Source organism: Rhinolophus sinicus, chromosome 6 (genome assembly GCF_057876585.1).
Source record: "Rhinolophus sinicus isolate RSI-liver-muscle chromosome 6, RSI-T2T, whole genome shotgun sequence".
In the NCBI taxonomy this organism is placed as follows: Eukaryota; Metazoa; Chordata; class Mammalia; order Chiroptera; family Rhinolophidae; genus Rhinolophus; species Rhinolophus sinicus.
Genome location: NC_142506.1, coordinates 48,108,015 through 48,130,922, shown reverse-complemented (window position 1 = coordinate 48,130,922; position 22,908 = coordinate 48,108,015). Strand labels below are relative to the sequence as shown.

The following is a 22,908-nucleotide window of genomic DNA, read 5'->3' as shown; positions in this document are numbered from 1 at the left end:
ATGTCTTGTCTAAATAACAACCTGAGTTAAGTCGCTTATTTTTTGGGCAGGCAAAGAACATGTGGTGAACATCTGATGCTCAGAAGCTGGGGTGTGTGTGTGTGTGTGTGTGTGTTCTGCATAAAAACAGGAGGGCTAGAATTGGGGCGATAAAATCAAAGGAAAACCTTAACTGAGATAAATTTCTTCATCCCTTCCCTCTCGTTTTATTCTCATCCACATGTGAAATAAAACAGTTTGCACAGTTCCACTTAAAACAAGACAGGCATCTTGGAAAGCCAACGAAACACTTACCTGATCCTTGGAAATTTTCCCCACAGCAAAGTACTTGGCCTTTGAGTTGGAGAAGTAGAGGCCAGACACTGCCGATGCAGGTGCCATAGCTAAGGACTCCGTTAACCTAATGCCTCGAGAAAGCAAACGGGGAGAAGCTCATTGAGTCCCGCCCAGCTCAGGCCCTGGCCCTGGGAAAGCACCCAGTAACTCTTGTTGGACGAGAGAGTAAACATGAACTCATGCCTCTAGGTGACACGTGACACAGCATGAAAGATGTGACCAGACTAGTCCAGCGAAGTCCTGCCACAGGGATGAACAAATTCAAGACACGAATCCCCTTTCACTCAGGCCTGGAAGACTCTGGCCTCGGATGCCCAGTCCTCCAAGGTGGGTTACAGAGGCCCCAACTTGCCCCCAAGCCTGGGCCTTCCCAGACACGGAGCTCCAAGCCTGGAGCTGAGGCGCCAAGGGCTCCTGTGGGGCCACTGCCACCAGGGTGACCAGCAGTGAGGCTCCAGGAAGAGCGAGCCTGCAGCAGTGCTTAGGAAGAAAAGATAATGGTTTCATCAGGAGCTTGGAACTCAGAGGGCACATCGAGTCTGCCGAGTCTAAGCCACTCATTTCATGGCCAGGGAAACAGGGCAGCACAGAGGTGAGGTGTTTTGTCAAAGATCACCAGCTCATGGCAGAAACGGGACTGCCGTCCCCATCTTGTGACTCCTCATATCTGTGCTCTTCCTGCAAACCCGAAATCAGCACAGCCTCATTTCCTCACTTAAATCTCGACTCCGTAACTCCTCAGTGCTGATGGCATGCTTTTGACTAATACCACTGAATAGTGTTAATTGTGTTAATAACAGTGTAAAAGTAAGAGACAGGAGAGCTGATGGGAAGGGCGGGAGTGCTGTGAGACTAGCCCCCAGAGATACTGCCTCCAAGCAACAGAAGGAGCAAGAACCACGCAGGAGGTTACTAAAGGTTACAAAGGTCACCGAGGGAGATTAAACAGTAACACAGCTGTCATAGGAAAACGGGCAGGATGAGTAAGCTAAATTCCCCTCTGTTCCAGGTTAAGAGACAATAATTAACACTGATGAATCTAAAAATGGTGATGTAAGACTACTCAATAAAAAGGCGGTTAAATACTAAAATAAGCAGCTAGAGGTGAGAAAGGATGGGAACATGGATGATTTCATTAGGAGCCTTTCCACAGTCTTACCCTTGAACCACCTGCACCATGACAGAGAAGAGCACACCTACTGAATAAGGACCGAGGGACGCTTGCCTCCTCCCGGCACATACCTGTGCACTGCTCGATGTCCGCCAGTTTCCACATGGTGAGCTTCTCTGTGTGGTCAGGCTGGCTTGGGTAGCCGGGGGCCGGGCGGATGCCCCCATAGCGCAGCCTTCGCAGGTCGACGACGTCCAGCTGCTCGCAGCCGCAGTAAGCCCACAGCTCTCTGCGGACCCGCTCATGGAGCTCCTCTGCAAAGGCCTGGAGCCCAGAACATGGCTGGCTTAGCAGAGGCCAGACCCTCGGCAGCAGTGCTGCTTCCACCCTCCATCAAAGCTATCGGGGCACCGCCTTCGCCTGGACCACAGCCAGGAGAATCTGGCAAGAGGGGACAGGCTGGATTCTCGACTCATCTGCAATTTCATTAGTTGCTCTGCTGTTCAATTCTGACCTCAACCTGGGTTCTGAAGTATCACATTCAATGATCCAAGGAGTCCAAGCCTTCTAATGTAAATGTTTCCCATGTGGCCAGGAAGAGAAACTGGGACCACCAGTTTCTCGTTCCTCCACTGTTAGCCTCAGGAAAGGGGGAGACGACTTCCCCACAGCTCAGGTCACCCCATTCCATGCAGAGAAAGATGAGGAATCTATGGAGGACGCCAACATTAAAACAAGGAGTTTGGAAACAGGTCTGCTGTTAATTTTTCAGGCTCCTCGGGAAAACGTCACATCACAATAAGCAAAGGAAGACAGGAGAATTAAGACAACGAAGTCGGGGTTCTAAATGTGACTTCTGAATATGGCACATATTCAGAAAATTCAAAAATTCATGGTTGAAACATGGAGAAAAATTCTTCATGGAGAAAAATTCTTTGCCCAAAATTCAAAAATTCAAATATTCATGGTTGAAACATGCGTGTGATGAGAAGGCTGGCCTCATCTGACCCTCAGGGCTGCCTCGCTTTCTGGCACCAGCACATGTCCCCACCCAGGCTCTGTCCCTGGGGCCCCGCTGCTCTAGCTCTGCCAGGTCCCCACCCCGGCTCTGTCCGTCGGGCCCCGCTGCTCTACCTCCGCCAGCCGGTCTCCCAGCGCCTTGGCCATGATGCTACTGTAGTCGTCGTGTTGCTCCTCGTAGGCCCGGCTCAGCTCCTCCACCCCAAAGCAGGCGACGGCAAACAGGCCCAGGTGGTCCCGCAGGCCCGAGTGCAGTGGGGCGACGAAGTCCGAGAGGCAGAGGTATGGCTCCGTACCGGCAGAATCCTTCTTGGCCTGAAAACCAGGGGAACAGAGGCGCCGTGAGCATGGACACAGCCCCACACCCAGCAGACAAGAAGCTTGTCTCTCCAGCAGACGAGCTTCAAACAGGGATGTCTGTCTGTCCTGTGCAGTTACAGCCTCGGCCACAGAACAATGCATAGTAGTCAATAAAAATATACATATATTTTAAGTGTGTTTTTCCAGAACCCATCCGCTCCAAGTAGTTGTTTCAATTTAGTTGTGGAGGGCGCAGCTCACAGTGGCCCATGCGGGGATCGAACCGGCAACCCTGTTGTTAAGAGCACCATGTTCTAACCAACTGAGCTAACCGGCCGCCCAATAAATATTTGTTGAATAAATCAATGAGATGAGATTTTTAAAAATGTATGACGTGACAAGACATGACATACATAGTGAAGAAACCAGTTAATTCACTCATTCGACACACTGACCAAACATTTACTGAATGCCACAGTAAATGCTGGGAGCTAGAACCCTAGACATTCATAGAAAAAAATTCCTGCCAGTGTTTTCAATTCAAGATCAACACTAAATCCTGAAGGTGTGTTCAAAAGGGGCCCACCGAATGTCTACGCCTCTACTTTGCATCCACAGAAGCACTTCGACAAGCTGCCAGATCAGCAACACAGGCCTAGTGGCTGCCCGCCGGGGCGGGGGTCAGGGGACAGCTACGGAGAGCCCTGGGCTGGCCTGAAGCCAAACAAGGTCAGCAGGACCTGCTTCCTCCTTTGGTCCAAATCCACATGTGGATTCTCTCTGCCAGGCCAGGTGTCTCTCCTCCCCCATTTTCCATTTTCAGCTGATGATTGACTCTTCCCTACCAATAAGACTAAGCTGACCAATAAGACCTTATACATATTTCACCATCAAATACTTGCTGATAATGTAAATAGCTAATAACTAATATTTCCTGAGCATTTACTATAAGTCAGGCACTATTCTTGGTGCTTTATATGAATGAGCCAATTGAATCCTCTCAGTAACCTTGTGAAGGAAGTGATACCATCAACCCCACTTCACAGACAAGAAATCTGAGGCAGAGAGAGCCTCTCCTGATCAACCAGCTCAAGGTCAGAGAGTGGCAGGACCGGGGATTGATACCACAACCAACGCTCTGGATGGCTATCCAGCACTGCTTAGCACTAATCAGTTAATCAGTGAGTGGCCAACCAGGAGCTCAGGAGCTATTTGCCTGCCGGCTCTGGAAACAAGTACAGCCTAATCAACACTGGGCAGAAAATGGTGCAGGCAAGAAGGCGTGTGACAGTGGCACAAGGAAATGTCATGGAGCCCAGGGCCAGCTGCTTTCCAGCTGTAGTTTGCCCATCGACTGCTCTGTGCTAACAAAGCCAGAGGGAGATACAAAGCTTCCAGACACCACAAGGAGAGACAGGTGACAGAGCCCCACCGCACTTCAGAAGGGGCAGCAATCACAGCCACTCAGAACAGAGACTCCCAGAGTAGAAGCTGCTCTGCTCTGCTCTGCTCAGCCAGAATTCTCCTGAGTGACTGGAAGAAAGCAGTTCCTCAGAAATAACTACCTGAGTAGTAACAGGTGCACTAAGAAGTCACTGTATTAAATGTCCTAACACAGTCCTTCGCAGACTGCCTGGAAATGAAAAGCGATCAGAGGACACAGAACTTGAAGGATGAAAAACTGGGCCAGGAGAGGTTTCTGACCTTAGCTACACCTGTAGGAGAGAAGTCACCAGTTCCCTAGAGAGGAGGGGCTAGAACTTAGCATGAGACCTCTGCCTTGTATACGCGGCGTCTGAGCATGAGTGTAGACAGCAATGGTGTGGCTGCCCTTGTTTGCTGTTTAATGTCCCAAATGTAAGAATCTCCACATGTTGTCATGGTCAGAATATCAGTCACTAGGAATTATATTGTGGTTATAATTAAAAGCAACACTATTACTTTTGAATGACTGAAATGGCTGTAAAACACTGTGAGAATAATTTACTGCAACCCTTTGTTAATAACTCTGGTGAATTCTGGTTCCATTTCTTGTTTAGGACAACGACTTTTTTACAGCAGCTAGAGAGACATGCATATTGTGTTGCCCTGAAAATAAGACCAAGTCTTATATTAATTTTTGCTCCAAAAGACGCTTATGTTCAGGGGATGTCCTCCTGAAAATTCATGCTAGGGCTTATTTTCTGGTTAGGTCTTATTTTTGGTAAACAGTATTATATTTGCACTCTGAAAGGTGGGGGCATATGAGAGGTGGGGGCCTGTGCTCACGACACCAACGGAAGCAGGTGCTGTGACAGAACAGCCATCGGGATGCAGACAGGTTGGACTCTCCCCTCCAAGCTGTGAACTCTGCACAATCTCATGTCAACCTTCCCTCTCTCCTCTGTCAAATGGACACATAAACTGCCTGACAACTGTGTGGAGATTAAACAAGACTGTCCATCGAGAGCCCTGTAAGCACCTCGCACCTGGTTCACATTCAGCAAAGGTTTGTTCCCACCTGTGTCCCCTGGAGAAAGGGAGCCACCAGCCTATTTAATAATATGCATGTATACAATTTTGAACACGGAAACGTGCACCTATGTGACCACCAAGGCAGCAGCCATGCTTCTCATCCACCGTCTACCACACAGGAACACACACTCCTGTTTCTCTAAATCGAGGCTGGCAACTTCTCCCCACCATCCTCACAAAGGCCTTGGGCTCAGGCCTCTGACTAGCCATTTGGGGGTGAGGTGGGGCAGAGCTGTCATTTATACAAAGCTCAGACTTGTTTAATTCTTATTTCCATTTTTTTTGGTGCTCAAACCAGAAAGTAGCAGCAGCCTACCTGCTGTACACCTGGCTCTCCGTACCTGTTGCCGCAGCCCGTGAAAGGTGGCTATGGGCTGCGCGGCCGCGGGCTCGGCGCCCTCTGCATACAGGTGAATGTCGTCCTGGACACTCTGCGCTGGCCAGAACCCAACCACACCCCTGGCCTGCAGCTTCTTGTCTCTAATCAGTTCTTTCAGCATATTCTGGGCATCATCGTAGACTTTTCTGGCCTCTTCACCTATTAGGAAAATGCAGTTAAGAATTCACTTAAAGATGCCAATAACCAGCACAGGATGCTTCTCTTAAAGCCACAACCCTCCTCAGTCATTTTCTCTTCACCCCTCTCCCCTTTCTTCCCCTCCAAATACTTTCAGTGTTTGTCATCGCATGACGTAGGGTGGGGCAGCGAAGGGGTCAGTGTGGTTCCCACAGTCTGTTTCCCCAGTTCGAGCCACTTCAATTTCCCCATTTAACGAAAGGCCGAGAGCCGAGCCCGTGGCTCCCCAAGGAGTTGTCACACAGAGTGAAACAAAGCAGCCAAATCCTTCTGTCACCGATGCTCCTCATGTACACACAACTCCACTGACCCCACAGGGACCACTGGGGACGTGGAGCAGGTTGAGGAGCCACGTGGCTCAGCCCCTGTGCAGTGGCCTCAGCTCAGGGGCTCGCGCAGCATCTCCCATGCACAGCAGGCCAGGCTCCCAGGACACCTGCCTCTCACTTTCTGACTCTGTATGTGACGCTGAGCTGCCGCTCCCATGCTGAGGGGCCAGCAGGGTCTTCAGACCTTTGTCGACAGCATGGCCGTCCAGTTTTCCTTCAGCCATTCTACTGCTCATCTGTGATCATTCAGGAATGGTTGGAATGAGAATCTCCTTTCTGCCTGCTGTGGCGCGAGCTGCCCTGAGAGCTACTGGGTCGCTGTCCTCACAAACACGCCAGGGACCTTCAGGGGAGCAGGCAGGGGGCGGTTTCTAAGGTTCTTTGCAGCCCTAATCCCACACTCCACCCCCTCCTTCCTGTTCTCATCTGTGACTTAATCCTCTGAATGGCTTAGCATTTGATCCCATGTCTCTAGGGGGAGGTTTGAGGGGTAGGGTTGGAAGTGAGAAGTGGGACTCCCAGTTTATGGACTCACCCACTTCTCTAGCTCATGTCCCAGATGCCCTCCCCCACCAATGCTCCAGGCACAAAGGACTCCTTCAACTCCCCAAACTGGCACATGTGTCTGTGCCTCTCACTCTCTCACCTCTGCCTGGAATGTCCTTTGCTTCAACGCCACCTCCCATCCCCAGTCCCAGCCTCAGTAACTCCCGCTTGATCTTCAAACAGCAGTTCAAACACCACCTCCTCCAGGGAGGCTTCCACAGAAGCGGCTGCAGCCAGGTACCAGGGGGCAGGGATTACCCTGTGTTCTGTTCCTCCCGTGCCCAGCACAGAGCCCAGCATGTTAATGATGTCGATAATCACTTATTAAAGAACAAACGGTCAAATGCATTGGATAAAGACAGACCCTTAAGGAGCCGAGCAGGCACACCATATCCTGTTACGTGATAACCGTACACTGTCTCCTGCATAATGAAACCCTCAGCTCCCCACCTATTCTCGTCTGCAAAGTCCCAGCGCTGTGTGGCCAACATCAGAGAGGGAAGAAGGACTTAGGAACTAACCGACAGTCTTGTCATTAAATATCTTGGGAAAGCCTCGATTCGGGTACTTGCCCCGGAGCTGCCACACGTCAAAGAAAGGCTTCCAGTCAATGTAGTTCACCAGCTTCTGCAGGTTGTAGTCATCAAAGACCCGGGTCCCAAGAAACGTGGGCTTCACTGCAGGGAAGGAGCCCTCTGTCAGCACTGCCTGCCGGTCACAGGCCCCCCTGGCCGGCTGGCTCCCGCTGTCTGTCGGCTCCCACGCTCTGCCTCCCTCCTGTCACCCGTAGGAGTTGTTTTACAAAGAGGGGAACTTGAAATGATTGCGGAGAAGGAGTCATTCTGCAGTGAATCTTAAATAAAACTATTCTCCCCTGCAGCCGACCGACTCCATCACCCCTGGAAACTTCCCGCAACCCTTCCACCTCCAACCCACCCAAGAAAATAGACTTGGGTTAATCTTCACATGTACAAAGGAGGACAATGCTAAAATAAAGACCACTGTAGAAAGACACGTACATAAAGTTTAGACATGAAACAATCATCTAATTACCTACTGCTACATACGCATGTAGTCAAAGTATAAGGAAATGCATGGCCACGAGGCTTCAAGTTCAGGATCACACAGGCGGGGTGAGGGGGAGACACACAGGGACCTCCACTACATACGCACCGTTTGTTTTTTAAAGTGGGCAGTAGGCTATTTCTTAAGCGGCTAGTGGGTATCTGTGAACGTTCAATGTACTGCTCTTTATGCCTCCTCGTGAGTCTAAAATACATCCTCAGGGAAATCACGGTGCTGACTTCAGAGACAGATGGAGGCCTGGGCCTTCCCAACCATCAGGAGCAGCCAGAGCGCCCCCTACCCTCAAGCCTGTTATGGGGTCGGGCCAGAGTCCCAGGTGACCACTCCAAGGCCACTTCCTAGCCCTCCTGTCCTGTTCCCTGATCTGTAAACAGTGATCAGACAGCATACGCTACCCTCCAGCCTCAGGTGCTCTGGAGGAACAGAAGTCTCAAGAGTATTCTTCTCTCTTTAGATAGTAAAAGTGAGAAGTGAAAATACGGGAAAAGTCTGAGCAGCTTAATTTTGGCTGGAAACCTCTCCCTTTTCATGCTTATAGTAACTCTTTCCCATGTATTCCTGCTCATCTTTTTACTATGCAGGATGAGCCCTTCTTTGTCAACATTCTAGCGTGCTGATTTGTTTGTTAACAAAAAGGAAACTACAGAGAGCCTCCTGATAAAGTCTCCTCTTGCCTGGAAAGGCAGGAGAAAGGTCTGGCTGCAGAGTCACTGCAGGATGTTGTTCTTGACTAAGCTTGTCTCCCAGGGCTTAAGATTTTGTTTGAGGTTTTGGCACCGAGGACCTTGAGAGAAGAACCCTCTGTCTCCCTTTACTGACTTCCTGTAGCTACTGTAAGGCTGGGTTGTCCTTCAAATGAAAGTGAGAGTTGTGTCAGGGAGCTGCTCCGGGTCAATCTCAGGACAGTGTTTGGTTCTCCTGAAACGGTACCTGTTTGCTTTTATTTTTGGTATCAGACAATTAAGAGTCTCTAGCTGCCAGTCCGAGTGTCTGAGGGCCGTACCTCAGAGTCCCAACGCCCACTGGACAGCAGGTCCTGAGCTTTGCAGAGACTCTGCACTGGGGGTAAAACGGCCACTGGAAAAGGGTCCACCGCTGCCTGGAGCCGTGACCTTCAGAGGACTACTTCCACTAAGATGTGTTGTATATATGTGACTTCCCCTTGTGATATTTTTGCAATTTCATAGTGAAAGGTAAAGAGAAAATAATAGTTTTGACCATTGGGTGATTTATAGCTTTCAAAGGTTTACACATCTATCTTATTTTGTCCTCACAACATTTCCATAAAGCTACTCCTTTTTTACACATCAGAAACCAGCAGTAAGATGCTCAAGGTCACTAGATGACACAGAGCCAAGGTGGGATTAAAAGCAGGCCTCCAACTCCATCTTCATTCTTCCCTGTAAACCACACTCAACTCAGCACTTCTGATTTACTCCTCTCAGCCTGCTGAGCATGTGTAACACAGATTCCGTGAGCACTGAAAGCTGATATGAGCTGTTACCTTGGAAATGTGGAATTAATTAACATAACCCCTGCTCACCTGTCTCGTTTCTACATTTGTATCTCATGCCTCTCTGAGCCTGTCAAAACACCTCACACATTTTATTCCCTCGTGAACACCTACTGAAAGCAAGGAAGGTGGCTAGAAATGTGAAAGGGAGGAAACCAAATATAAGAAATTAAAAGAGAGAAGCATCCAGAGAGAGAATGAGAGAGTGAGCACGAAACAGGAGATCCTGTTTTGCTGAGCTGTTTTAAAGGTCTGTTCAATGTGGAGGCATTTTCAATTTCAGACATTCCACATCGACACTTGGGCCAGCCTGGGACCCTGGCCAACGCAGTGACAGAGCCACCCAGGCAGTTCTCCAAAACTGGCTTCAAACTGAAAGGGGCCCACTCAAGCACAGCACAGAGGAAAGAGTGTGGGTTTAGAAGACAGATCAAGGACAGAATCCTACAAACTTTCCAAGTCATTACCCCAAGCTCACTATCTTCAAAGGAAAGTGGGGATAACAGCACTTCCGTTAAGATTGACCAGGGAGCTGCACCTGCTTAATCTCAGGACAGTGTTTGGTTCTCCTGAGACGGTACCTGTTTGCTTTTATTTTTGTTATTAGACACAATTAAGAGTCTCTAGCTGCCAGTGTGAGTCTGTAGCCAAAGTAAATGCAAACGTCCCTTCAGCCCACCGTTACCACTCGAAGCCTTTCTCCACCCGACAAACAGACCTGGGTGAGGCTCGGACAGCCAGTCAATATGGAAACCGTTTTTTCTAGCTTCACTTAAGGTTAAGTATCTTCTCTCCTATGAAAAAAAAGATGTTATTTATTTTGAGACTCTTAGGTTTTCAGCTGCTACTATGGAAGTACACTCAAGAATGCTAGTACGTGAGTTTTTCAAAAAAACAAACTCTTTCATTAATGAAAATTCACATCCTAAAAAGCTCTTTCTTTTCCACCCAATATGGCTTTGCCTCAGCACCACAACAGTAGAGAGTAAAGATTCAATAAATATCCAGCAATTATTGATACACAAATACGAAGCTGACCTGCAGCCTGAACCGTGAAGTCTACGGCCTGTACTTTTAGAACACCCGAGGCCAGGGTCAACCAGCCTGCTGTCTGCCGCCTGGAGGACCCAAAGGCAGAACTAAGAAACTCTCACCTGTGGGCAAACCCAAGGAGAGGGGAAGCAACCAGTGTCTCAGAAACATGTTTTCTTCATGCTACGTCTTATCTCATTCTACCTGCCTAGCCACACCCAACATGCATCCCCCACACAAAGCCTAGAGTTAAGAAGACCAGCAAGAAATACCCCCAATGGCTTCTACAGAGTCATTATGCCTACTCTTCACGGGGGCCTGGAGCTCATCTACACAGGGCCCGAGACCACACCAGCCTGCAGTCGGTATTGGGCAGTCAGGGACAGAGGCTCATGTTGTCCTAACGTCTTCGTTTGCTTCCATATTTCCTCAAGAACAGGGGTCTGTGGAGTCATCTTAGCACAGTTTCAGTTCCTGTTTCCCTGCCGGGTATGAGCTCACGTTTTATTCATTCCCATAACTTGGGTATCTAGCAGAGCGTCTAACACTTACCACGTACTACCCAATACATGTTTGCAGGAATAAATAAGATTAATTTTAATATAACCAAAAATTATCGGGAACTTAGACACTGAAGAACTCTGATTTGAACTAGAAAATAGGACTTCTCTAAAATGATTCTAAACCTCAGAACGTTGAAGTTACATTAAAAACCATAGGCTTGTTTTAGTACCCAAACAAGCTGCAACCGGTTTTTGTCACTTACCTTGAGAGACTCATAGTGGTCCTGTCTAATGTCTTCATACTCTTCCGCGATCTCCTCAAAGTACTCCTCCTTTAGATTCTCATCTAATAGCTGGGAACACTGAAAATACAAGATCAAAGTCCAATAACCACAGAGCAAAAGAGAAGATAAAATGTGCAACCCTGGTCAGTTCTGGTGACATGTCCTTCAGGAAGCTTCCCTGTGTTAATGTCATTTCCTCTTCTGCCTGGCTGTGCCATACAGGGTAACTCAGTGGGCCTGGGGTGTTCGGATCTTGCACATTGCAAAGCAAGGACTGGCCCTTGGAACATCCTGCCTGATAAGAGTGTCCCTGTCTACCTGGGGCCTTGGACCGCCCCAGATGGTTTATGCTAACGACGTGAGGTGTGGGGGACCTGCCTCATGCTGTATCTGCTGATCTCTGAAGGGGTTAAGAACTGAGCAACCGAGGTCAGTCACGTGGGTGCCCACATGACTGATCCCACCCAATACCACGGCTCAGATGAGCCTGCCTGGTTGGCAATGCCCACACACGCTGTCACACAGCACAATGGCAGAGTTACACACTAACCATATGACTCCACAGAGAGAGTGACACACCTAGAAACTCCTGAAGTGTCACTATCAATGACCCAAATGACTCATCATTGGACTTACGTTTGAGTAACTACAAATTGTGGCCATTTCCTTGTAGCACATGAGAAGACTAACACCTGCCAGCCACTCGGCTGGTAAAGAACACAGATGCCCACGCCATCCTCAGCCGGGCTCTCGCCGCTTTACCTCTTTAAGACACTGCCCTCAAAATGGAACCAGAGGGCTGATTCCTTCCCAGCTAATGTCCTTCCCTAACGTAGGGCCGTCACCACTGTACTTGACAGGCCCAACAGCCTGGCCTCCACGTGGGAAATGTTCAGCCATCAGCATTGGAAAAGGCTACACACCTTGAGGCCCATTGGAGACTCAACTATGGAATTGATATAAGCAAATACAAAGCAAAATCCAAATATAAGATACAAAAACTTATTTTAAAATTGAGTTGCAGAAATGTAGCTTTTTTGCAAGTATCAGTGACAAATAAAAAACTGCAATTTTATAATTCCAGCCGGTCTTAACTTTATCCTTTTTAATCTAGGAGAATCAGTAAATATTTAATAGGACGAAGTTTAATGTAGCATAAAATAAGACCACCTGTAGTAGATCTCGGACCTGCTGATGGACGTATGGCCTCAAGAGTTACTAACCGCTTCGTTCCCGTTTCCTAATCTGTGAAACGGGAGTAATAAAGGTATCTACCTCATCAGGATTAAATCAAGAACTCATATAAAGCACTTAGCACAGGGCCTGGCACACCATAAGTTTTTAATAATCTTAGCAATTATTGTATAACTTTCACGCAAATAAATACACAGATCTGAAAGAATTCCTTTGGAAAATGGCGCAGGAAATGTGATGCCCCTAGTTCAGGCTGTGGTCTCACAAAGCACCAGTCCCCTCACTAACTTTTCTCATCTGCATAACGTGACACTTGGACTAGACTAGTGGTTTCTGAATTGCGCTTTTTCAATGAGAACTCGGAGCAAGAGGAAAGAGAAAAGCAGGAAAAACACACTGAGGTGAGTTGTGGATTGCGTTCACCAAGAAAAAGAATCTATTATTCTGGGTTATGAATACCAAGTGAATGCTTTTCTGTCTCTGAGTCAAGTCAGCTGGCCTATTCCAAGTTAAACGTTTTTCCATCTACAAACAGGTCATTTAAAAAATTCTACATTCCTTTAGCTCTGGCATGGAGTTAAGAAAGTGTATGTTCATGTTTGTAAGTATTTCTAAATGGCTGAGATCTCTCTCTCTGGGTTGGTGACAAGGTCACAGGTGTGTTGGTCCAGTGGCTCCTGTCAGACCAGCACTCTCGCTGCTCGTTCAGGAAGTAAGTGGGCTTTGAAAGCCCCTGGCACCCACCGCCCCCCTTCCAGAAACACACACAACGGCAGTGACACCGTCACAAGCCATGGGCTGTTCTTTCACATTTTTGAGTAGAACTGGACAAAAATGAGGAGATGTTTGGTAATCCCCTTGACTCAATGATCTCTGTTCTCTCTGTACAACATACTGAAATAAGGTGAGGCCCCACACTTACCACCACCACACTCTTGGATGCGTCCAGGACGTGGACAACAGGCGCACTGTACCTTGGAGCTATTTTAACTGCTGTGTGGGTTCTGAAAAGAGGTCAGAAGAAAACACATCCATCAGTGCTGACAGCTCCTACACAACTCGTTCAGAACCATTAGAGATAATGTGTTTCTACTGTGCTTTCCAGAGAAAGATTTCAGGGTACTACCACATACTGAACTTCAGATTTCCATGGTAAAGCAAGAATAACTTTCTCCCCATCCCAAGATGGGGAAAAGACATGGATTTGCTGGCCCAGGCTACAAAGAAGTCTGTGACAAACAAGACACTTTGTCCTCAGCCCTCTGCCACAAGGGGAGGAGCCTGCGACCCTGCGCTCATTAGCAGCCTGTCTGAACGAAGGCAGCCAAACAGCCCAGCAACTGCATTTTGCCGGCATAAAGGTGAAGTTGTTTCTTCCTCCCAACAAGCTGGGATACCAGCCGGGGCCCCTGGGGGACCAGACAATAGGAAGGGGACACGGACATCAGTCTCTGCTGCCATGCCCTGTCCCTGGGACACACCACCATTCCCCAGCTCAACCCCACCTTGAACTTGTAGCAAGGAACCTCGGCCCTAAGTGAAGGCAACACAAAACACAGAAAGGAACAAGCAACAAAAACATTCTAGACTAACATTGGCGCAGCCCCAAATCCCTATTGCCAAACATGAAACTGTCAGTACTGAGGAGGAAAGACCCTTTAATCCTTAAAATTACCCAATTAACTGAAGTGCAAAGCAATTGCCCTGATGACTGAATGTTTATAGCAACAGCAGAGGCTCCATAGCTGCTATTTCATTACAGAACATAACACATAAAGTGAAAACTGAAACTGCGTTGCCCTGCTTCCGCGCAGGTAAACCAGGGCTCTAGAGACGGGAGGGACGTGTGGACAGTTCCACGTAAGGGGGCAGCCACAGCAGCCCTGCGGTGTACAGTGCTTTCTGCCTTCTCTCCTCCTTCCTTCTCCCCTAAAGCAGTAAGCTGCACTCTGCCCCAAGTCAGACACTTTCATATTCCTTCCCGAACTAAAATGTATTTTCATTTGGAAAGATGTCCAGAATATGCTATTATGTGAGGAAAAAAAAAGTAGTAGAACAGTATGTTTAATACAATTCTGTATATTTTTTTAAAATTTTATTGGGGAATATTGGGGAACAGTGTGTTTCTCCAGGGCCCATCAGCTCCAAGTCATTGTCCTTCAATCTAGTTGTGGACGGCGCAGCTCAGCTCCAAGTCTAGTCGCCGTTCTCAATCTTTAGTTGCAGGGGGTGCAGCCAACCATCCCATGTGGGAATTGAATGAACCGGCGACCTTGCTGAGAGCTCGTGCTCTAACGAACGGAGCCACCCTGCCGCCCCACAATTCTATATTTTTTAAAAACAAATACTACCACCCACAACTTGCCCCAAACAATTTTATATATAAGTTTCTGTATATTAGAAAAAACACAGAGCTACACATCAAAGTGTCAGCATTGGGTATGTGGAGGTGAGAGGTGGGACTGAAGGCGGGAAGGGAGAGACGAAATCCGACTTCATAGTCCTCTGATTCATTTGACATGTTCTAGTAAGTGTGGATACTGAGGTAATTGTTACACACCAAGAGAATATTAAAGGTGCAATACACGTGTGTGTTTCATAGGCTTCTCAAGGGAGGGCTCTCCACATTCCTTCCTACGGAGACAGACAAGACACTTTCTGACGCCTTTCTGAGCGGACCTCTGTACATGAACAGGAAGTAGCTAAAGCCATAATCCACAAGAACGGCGCTAGGAGATGCAGGCTCAGGCCTAAGCCAGACAGCACCGGTGACATCTGGACAGGGCGGCTGGGGTGCAGAGCAGCAGGCAGCCCGCGGCCTGGGAGCGCCTGAGCACACTCACTGCCCCCTCAGGGCCTGTTCTGTGCCCACTGGGTGCTCAGGGACCAAGGCTGGAAGCTATCCTGTGTGTTCTGAGGGGGAAGATTTGCAAACAGTGGGAAAAGAAGACGCTGCTTCCAGGTTCAAAACAGAACACAAGTCAGACTCTGCTTGCTCCTCTCCTTCAGATCGTCAGCTCTTTGAACACACAAATATATTTCAATGTATCTTCTGCACGAAGTGTTTCCAGGAAGCACTATTTTAAGCCTGATGTACTTAGATGGCATTTTCTCTTAAAGAAAACCAGTATATTTTAAAATTTAAAATAAACATAAGTCATATTTATTAAGCATCCAAGGTTCCTGGCCATTTTCTTTGACGAATTTCTGGACAAGGGACCGAGAAGAAACTGATGGGTTCCACTATTTAAATAAATAAATAAATAAAAAGTAACGTACTGCTTTCCAATGCAAAAATTGGCAAAGCTAGATGAGCACAGGCACGAAATTTGAGCTTGCTCAGCCACTGAGAGTGTTTCTGGTTTCCTTATAAAATAATAAAACATTGATTCCACTTTCTTCTAAGCTCCCCATTTCTGCAGTCTTGTCCAGCTGGAAGTCTGAAAAAATGCAGAACATCGGACTCCTCCCCTTCCTATATACCTCTAGCGCAGGGCTAGAGCTGAGGCTGAACTGCAAATGAATCTCTGTTAAGTCAAGCATCAACACTAAGGGTTTAGGTAGTCATTGCCTACACTTGCCAAATGGGCATGAAAATGTTAACCACAGAAGAGCTTCTTAAAAACTCTGAAAAACAACAAGTACTCCAAACTTGTTATTTCAGATGATATCCTATCCCAGAATTAATTTAAAGAGTTCTGCATAAATGCGGCATGACCAAAACTGAAAATTTGATGAGAAAAATTTGGTAAGAGAAAGGGAAAACAAAGATGGGGAAATTAAGAAGCAATCAGGAGTAAAATCATCATATAAAATGTATTCCATGAAATCCTATACACAGACCTAAACTCTAAGCTTCTTTTCTTATTTTCAAAGAGGAAAATAATATCAGTTATGTGCATTAGCACCTAACTTCCTAACAATTAAAAATAAAACTACCTCTAGCTTTGAACAATGTGACTTCCTCTTGAATTCTTCATTATTCACAAAAAATAACTGAAAAAGACATTTTACAGCTATTGGCTTTAAACCAGTTCAAAGCTGAAAGCTAACGAACTGCTAGACTTGTGCCCTTGAGAAGTTCTGTAGCTGACAGGACCAGATTCCCATGAAAGTCAATTCTGGTTTGTGATACCAAAACATCTGTATGACACACTGGAGAACAGTCCATTTTCTCGTAGTTACAGGTTATAAAGGGACACTCCAGCCATATGTCCACCCCTCAGTGACCCCAAGTCTACACAACCCTGTGGACCTCTCCAAGGACGCATCTGTTAGTCAGCCTTCAGCCTCATGTCAACAGTCTTGGGAAGACAGTTCCAATTCTCTCATGGGGCTGCAGGCCACTGAGGCTGGGAAAAGCCATGATGTTACCGCCCCTCAGAGGTCTGCTCTCATGACACCCCAGAAGTCCTGAGCTGCCATTTGCTTAAACACAGTCAGTGAAGGAAAGGTCTGGAGCACTGCTGAGCGGTCAGCAGGCCTGCAGAAGGTAATAAGAAGGCTCTCAGAGGGCTTCTGAGGCATTCAAACTCCTGAATACTTTCTAGCAGAGCTGACTCCCCTAGGAGTAGACGGCTTTCTTACACAGATGCAAAAAGCACCAACCATAATGGAGATGGATAAATCAGACGTCACAAAAATTAAGAACTTTTGTGATTCAAAAACCCCACTCCAAAGTGCAAGCTATGGTGGAAATCTATCTGCAAAATATATTTCTGTTAAAGAGCTTGTTGTATCCAATATAAATAAAGAATGCACACAAATCAGTAAGAAAAAAGGCAGAATACCCAATTAAAACAAAAGACTTAAAAACCAAATGGTCACTAGACATATGAAAAGGTATTCGACACCATCGGTCAGCAGACAAATACAAATGAAAACCGTATCAAAATATTATTACATACACACAATAGATAAAATGGAAAATGATGTGGAATGAACTGGAACTCTCGTAACTGCTGGTGGGAGGGAAAATGACCTGGCAATATCGAAATGCAGAAAATCATATGCGTATTTTATGATCCAGCACGTTAGCTTCAGGACAGAAATACACACATAGCAGCATTGGTGTAACAGCCCCAAACTGGAAAAACCCAAATGTCTACCAACAGCAGCATGGACAATAAATAAGCCATAGCACATTACACAATGGAATACTGTACCACAATGGGAAGCGAAAAAACAACTATTGTAACAACGTGTTTGGACCTCAGAAATAACGTTGAGCAAAATAAGCGGACACAGAAGAAAGTCTGCAACAGGATTCCATTGGTAGAAAGCTGAAATGTAGGTAACACTGGCCTATGGTGACAGAAGACAGAACAGTGGTTATTGCTTGTCGTTGGAAAGGAGCCCAGTGAAGTTCCAAGTGCTGTTAATACTGTATCTTGATCTGCGGGTGGTTCCAGGGGTCATTCTGGTAAAACTTCATCAAGTAGTGCGTCTACGATTGGTGAGCTTTTCTGAGTGACTGTTATACCTCAGTGACGGAGCTCGTTAAGAGGGCTGGGTGAATCACGACTCCAGGTCTGAGACACCCTCTGTCACTGTTTCTAAGGGAGTTGGAATGAGGAATTTACACTGAAGTTCTTCCAGGCTGCTCGAGCACCATGATGGAGAAGGAAGTGGTTACTTGGAAGCACTGCTGCTGGCTTTTTTTTTTCCAAATAATTTTCCCGAAACTACAACAGGTATGAGAGAAGAGACCCAGAAGGGGCAGAGCGCATGGAGAAACAAAGCATGGGAGAGCTGGAAAAAACCTGGGGCGTCCAGGGACCCAGCTGTCTGCCTCTGGGTAGGAACACAGTCACGGTTCCCCAGACGACAGAGAGAGACATTTGCAAAGGCATGAAGGGACAGTGAGTGATTTCTGATCCAATTAATTCCAACCTGATATACCAGGTTGTAACTGTTAAGAGTCATTTATGGCTAATTTTACCAGTGATATATCTTGGGCAGTTAGTCATGTTGCTTCTGAATGTTTTTTTAAAAACCTCATTAATCTTAGTGGCTCTCACTTGGTAAAATTGAATGGACTATTTGGAAATGTTTCAACTTGCACAAGTAGCAATGTGGTTTCCTGATCTTGAACTTCTGAGTGTAGTGTCCTACCATGTAAAATGGATCTTATTTTGAAACCAGCATCACATTTACATAACTCATAACGCGTTTCATTACATCTGCTCATTTAAATATTTATTTATTCTATTTTACCATGATTTTAAGAGGTAATTCATGTCTGACAACAGGTATAGATTCTCTTACCATTCTCTTTACTGAGCTAATGACCAATTGAATATTCACACCACAATTATCAGTTACCCAAGGCCATGCTCACTGGCACCCCAGTTATCAATGCTTGGTCACATCCCTGGAGATGGATCTGCCACATGTCCTAGTGGGTAAGTCCTTCGTGGAAAAACAAACCGTGTTTTCTAATGTGAGCAACAATACCCACACTACTGATTCCTCAAGCACGCAAAGCAATTAGTGGATAAATGACATGTAACACTGTAACTACTCGTGAAAATGATCCCGGTAGATTATACATGGGACGATGGTTAATTTTATGTGTCAATCGGGCTAGGTCACAGGACCCAGTGCTTGGTCCAACAGCATCTAGATGACTCAGTGAAGGTGTATTTTGGATGGGACTAACACTGTACCAACAGACTGAGTGAAGCGATTTCCCTTGCCACGTGGGTAGGCCTCACTCGATCAGTTACAGGCTGTACGAGAAAAGACTGAGGTCCCCAAGGAAGACGGACTTCTGCCTCCAGAAGCCTTTGGATTCAAGACTGATAGACACATCAACACTCCCTAGAGGGGGGAGAGAATATAGATGCATATATTGACTAGTTTCTGCATATGTTGACTATACTAGCTTCTCTGGAGAACCCTAACTAATGCAAGTGGCTTAACATAGTTATTTCGAGTGTGAAAGGAACTCTGGAATAGCTCTGAGCAGACCTCTAGTGTATGTCTGCATCAGAAACATAAACCGAATGCTTTGTGGGATCATCCAGTTCCAAGCTCCACCTGGGCACCGTTCCCTGACAAAGTGAATGTATGTGCTGTCGACATAAGAATGTTCAAACCTGTAGGGAATGTTTATAAGAGCCCACACTGATGACAATTGCCAAGAAGCAAGATGTCAAATGCCCTGGAGAATGACAGTTTTGCAGTTTCTTTTATGCATTTGGAATTAAGGAGGGAACTAAGGAAGATCAGATGGAGGTGGGAGAAAGCAAGGCAGAGATTGGATTACAGGGTAGTTAAGACTATGTGCTCTTTTGAGAGTGGTTACGCATTCAAGGGGTGTCACTTCTGCCATTTCAAAGGTGTGTTAACCTAAATGCACGAGAACAATGGGCAGGGTGGCTTAGAACCTTTCACTACAGAAGTTATAGGCCTGAGGCATGACTATCCATGGCCTGCCCAATTAGGGATTTATGATTTATTACAGCACCCCTTTTTCATCCACCGTGCCAGAGGAATGTGTCACAAAAAGTCTAATACACATATTTCTCACCAAATATCATCATGATCATGATCCCAGGAAAAACTGGACAAAATGAATAATGATCATGTGATCAACTGTAAATTTCCTCCTCTTTAAGCTGTTTAACCCAAAGGTTCCTCTTTTCAAAAACAACCTCCCAAAGTGATGCTTTGATACATTCTCGCTGGGGCAGCTTTCTGTCTCCACTACAACAAGGTCAGAGTTTCCTCAGAGGAACCTGTAATTATTCAATCGGACCCCTGCTTCAGGACAGAGTGGGGGCCAAGGTTCAAGCCACGTCTTTATGCCCAAAACCACAGCTTCTCCACTTAGTTTGATTTCCAGAGGAGTGTTTATTATTAATCTCAGGAACTGAATGGGTGGTGAGGGGACTAAGAAAAGGACTATTACAAGCCAAAGGAATCCTAAGAAAGGCACAGGGTGGGGATCCCAAAGGGTCCGACAGTCGTAGGCTCCAAGGGATTCTGGCTCTTGGCCAAGTGAAGAGCAGCCAAGTTCAAGTGTTTATATAGGAGCCAATGTGCTAATAAGCATAAGGGAAAAAGCCCAGGTGTCATCACTGTCTTCAGACACTGGCATTTCAGAGAACGTGGGGGAAGCACAAGACTCATGAGCATGACTTACCGCGAAGTGGTTGCCCCTCCAATCAACAACGGGATCTTTATCGCTAATCTCTCCATTTCCTTGGCAACAAATATCATTTCATCCAGGGAAGGAGTGATGAGTCCTGACAGGCCAATTATATCTATTATTTAAAAAAAAAAAAAAGAAAAAAAAATGGACATAAGAAGAAGGATGTGAGACAAGGAGGAAAAGTATAAAAATTGAAAATTCACTTTAAAAACTTTGTAATAAAGACCCCAAAACCCAATATGAATTTCCAATTTCTAAAACACCTTTTCTGACTAGGGGGAGGGGTGATTCAATTTATTGTTTGCTTTTGGTAATAAATATCATTTGTGACTTAAAGTTGCAATAATGTACTTGCCAAAGTTGTGGGAAGCCATGCAAATACAATGTATTATTAGTTCATGATTTCCCAGACTTGAACATGTCAGTGCCTGAAGAAACACAAAAACAACTACACACAGAAAAAACCGAATGCAACACCGTATTCTTATAAGTCTGGCCCCGTTCCCCACCTCAAAGCTATGAAGGAGTTTCACCATACCCTGTTCCCATCTTCAAGCCCCATTATAAGTGGTACTGAAAGCAGTGCCCAGGTAGGAACTGGCACCTGACTGCCTGACTGTCCCACCAGCCCCACCGGGTGGAGCATACTAGTCCTTGATGGATAGATGCTGGGGTGTGGGGAAGAGGGGGCCAGTACAGCTGCACGTACCTGCTTTGTGGTCAAGAGCAGCTTTCAGGATCTTATCGCAGGGAGTCATGACTCCTAAGTCAATAACCCTGGAGTATAGACATGAGATGTGAGAGAATTAATGAGAAAGCTGAATTTCTCACTGGAGACAAAGCTGAAATGAACATTTCTATTTAGCCATCAGAAACTGCTCTCATGTAAACAGAAATCACACCGAAAGACTCACTAAATACCAATAACCACAACTACAACCACCATTCCCTGAGTGCTCACTGTAAGCCAGGTACCATGTGAAGCTTTTTAAAGCAGCTTTATTGATATATAATTCACACAGCATTTAAAGGACACAATTCAGTAGTTTCTGGTGTATTACACTTACTTTTTAAAGCTATGGTAACATATAACTTGCCCTTTTAACTATCTTTAAATGCACAATTCAGTGGCACTAATTACAGTCAGTCTCACTGTTGTACACCCATCAGCACCACTGTTTATTTTCAAAACTCTGCCATCACCCCAAACAAACTCTATAATCATTCAGCAACAACTCCCCCTTCTCTCTTTCCCTCAGCCCCTGGTAACCTCTATTCTACCTTCTGCCTCTGTGAATTTGCCTATTCTAGATATTTATATAAGTAGGACCATGCATTATTTGTCCTTTGTGTCTGGCTTACTTCACTCAGCATAATGGACACACTACACTTTATACGTTCCTTCATCTGTCAACGGGAACTTGGCTTATTTCCACTACGCTAAGCTTTTTGCATAAGCAATCTCATTTCACCTTCACGGCAACTCAGTGATGAGGCACTGCTATGGGCTCCATTTTAATGAAGAAGGCCGAGGAAAGCTTGGGCCCAGAGAAGTGAAGCAACTTGTCCAGTACCCCAACTTAGTAGCAGAGTTGGGATTTGAACAAGGATCTGACATCAAAACCCATTCTCTTAGCCATTTGGGCCAATAAAAATGCTGGGGAAGTTCACTCCATAAATATTTATTGAACCATATATGCCCCATGCAATCAAGAAGTCAGCTCCTGCACATGAGACGATGACGATAAGGAAATCTGGTTACTTAAGTCAAGGGTGAGGGAGGTTGAATGAGGGGGCAGTGCACTGAGAGAGACAGGCTGAGATCCAGAGGAACAGCTGATTGTGGGGGGGCACACGTGAGAGGGAGGGCAGGCCCTCGGCAGAGAAAGCCGAGTGTGCTCTGTGAGAGGGTAGAATAATACCCAAGGAATTCACAGAGGAGACCACTTTCTGGAACTCAGAGAAAAAAGGAATTCCTGCTCTAGAAAATTCTAGATATAGAGTACCCAGAATGAGTCATTTTTACATTTTTTTCTCATGAGTATTTGTTTAAAAGATGTTTTAAAAACTACAGCACGCATTTTCACTTATTTCATAATATCATCAATTCTTAAAATTAAATAGGCAAAATAATTTTAAATAATAAAATCAATGCCTAAGAACTCCTTCCTGACATAATACCAGCTGATAACAGTGGGTGCTGAACACCAGGGGCTTTGCACTATACCCCCCTTTTAAACTGTTGGATTTTTTAAATTGTTCCCACGTTACTTAAAAATTTTAAATAAACTAGACATATGGAATTCTCAGTAAAAAAGCAATTTCAAATTAACGATAACCATAGTCAGCTGTGTGAGCACAAAATACTACAGGCTTTTATGTGACACTGCAGGTTATGACACAAG

The 22,908-nt window shown here is 46.0% G+C and overlaps 1 protein-coding gene across 4 annotated transcripts in view; it reads right to left on the bottom strand.

The window, feature by feature from the left end:
• Positions 1 to 22,908, bottom strand: part of MTR (5-methyltetrahydrofolate-homocysteine methyltransferase) — an 83,650-nt gene that overhangs the window by 2,063 nt on the left and 58,679 nt on the right. Inside the window, exons 23-32 of one of the 4 annotated variants that reach the window (XR_012490813.2) lie at positions 21,213 to 21,280; positions 20,495 to 20,615; positions 13,268 to 13,349; positions 11,131 to 11,229; positions 10,051 to 10,126; positions 7,255 to 7,410; positions 5,623 to 5,819; positions 2,582 to 2,782; positions 1,579 to 1,771; positions 295 to 400 (exon numbers count right to left, since the gene is read on the bottom strand). Coding sequence is in view for 3 of the 4 variants with exons in the window: in XM_074316754.2 (XP_074172855.2) it covers positions 295 to 407; positions 1,579 to 1,771; positions 2,582 to 2,782; positions 5,623 to 5,819; positions 7,255 to 7,410; positions 10,051 to 10,126; positions 11,131 to 11,229; positions 13,268 to 13,349; positions 20,495 to 20,615; positions 21,213 to 21,280 (1,306 nt within the window). In the remaining variant the exon portion in view is untranslated. Of the gene's footprint in view, positions 1 to 294; positions 408 to 1,578; positions 1,772 to 2,581; positions 2,783 to 5,622; positions 5,820 to 7,254; positions 7,411 to 10,050; positions 10,127 to 11,130; positions 11,230 to 13,267; positions 13,350 to 20,494; positions 20,616 to 21,212; positions 21,281 to 22,908 lie in introns of all 4 variants that reach the window. The other 3 variants (XM_074316754.2, XM_074316752.2, XM_074316753.2) reach the window with 3 other exon arrangements.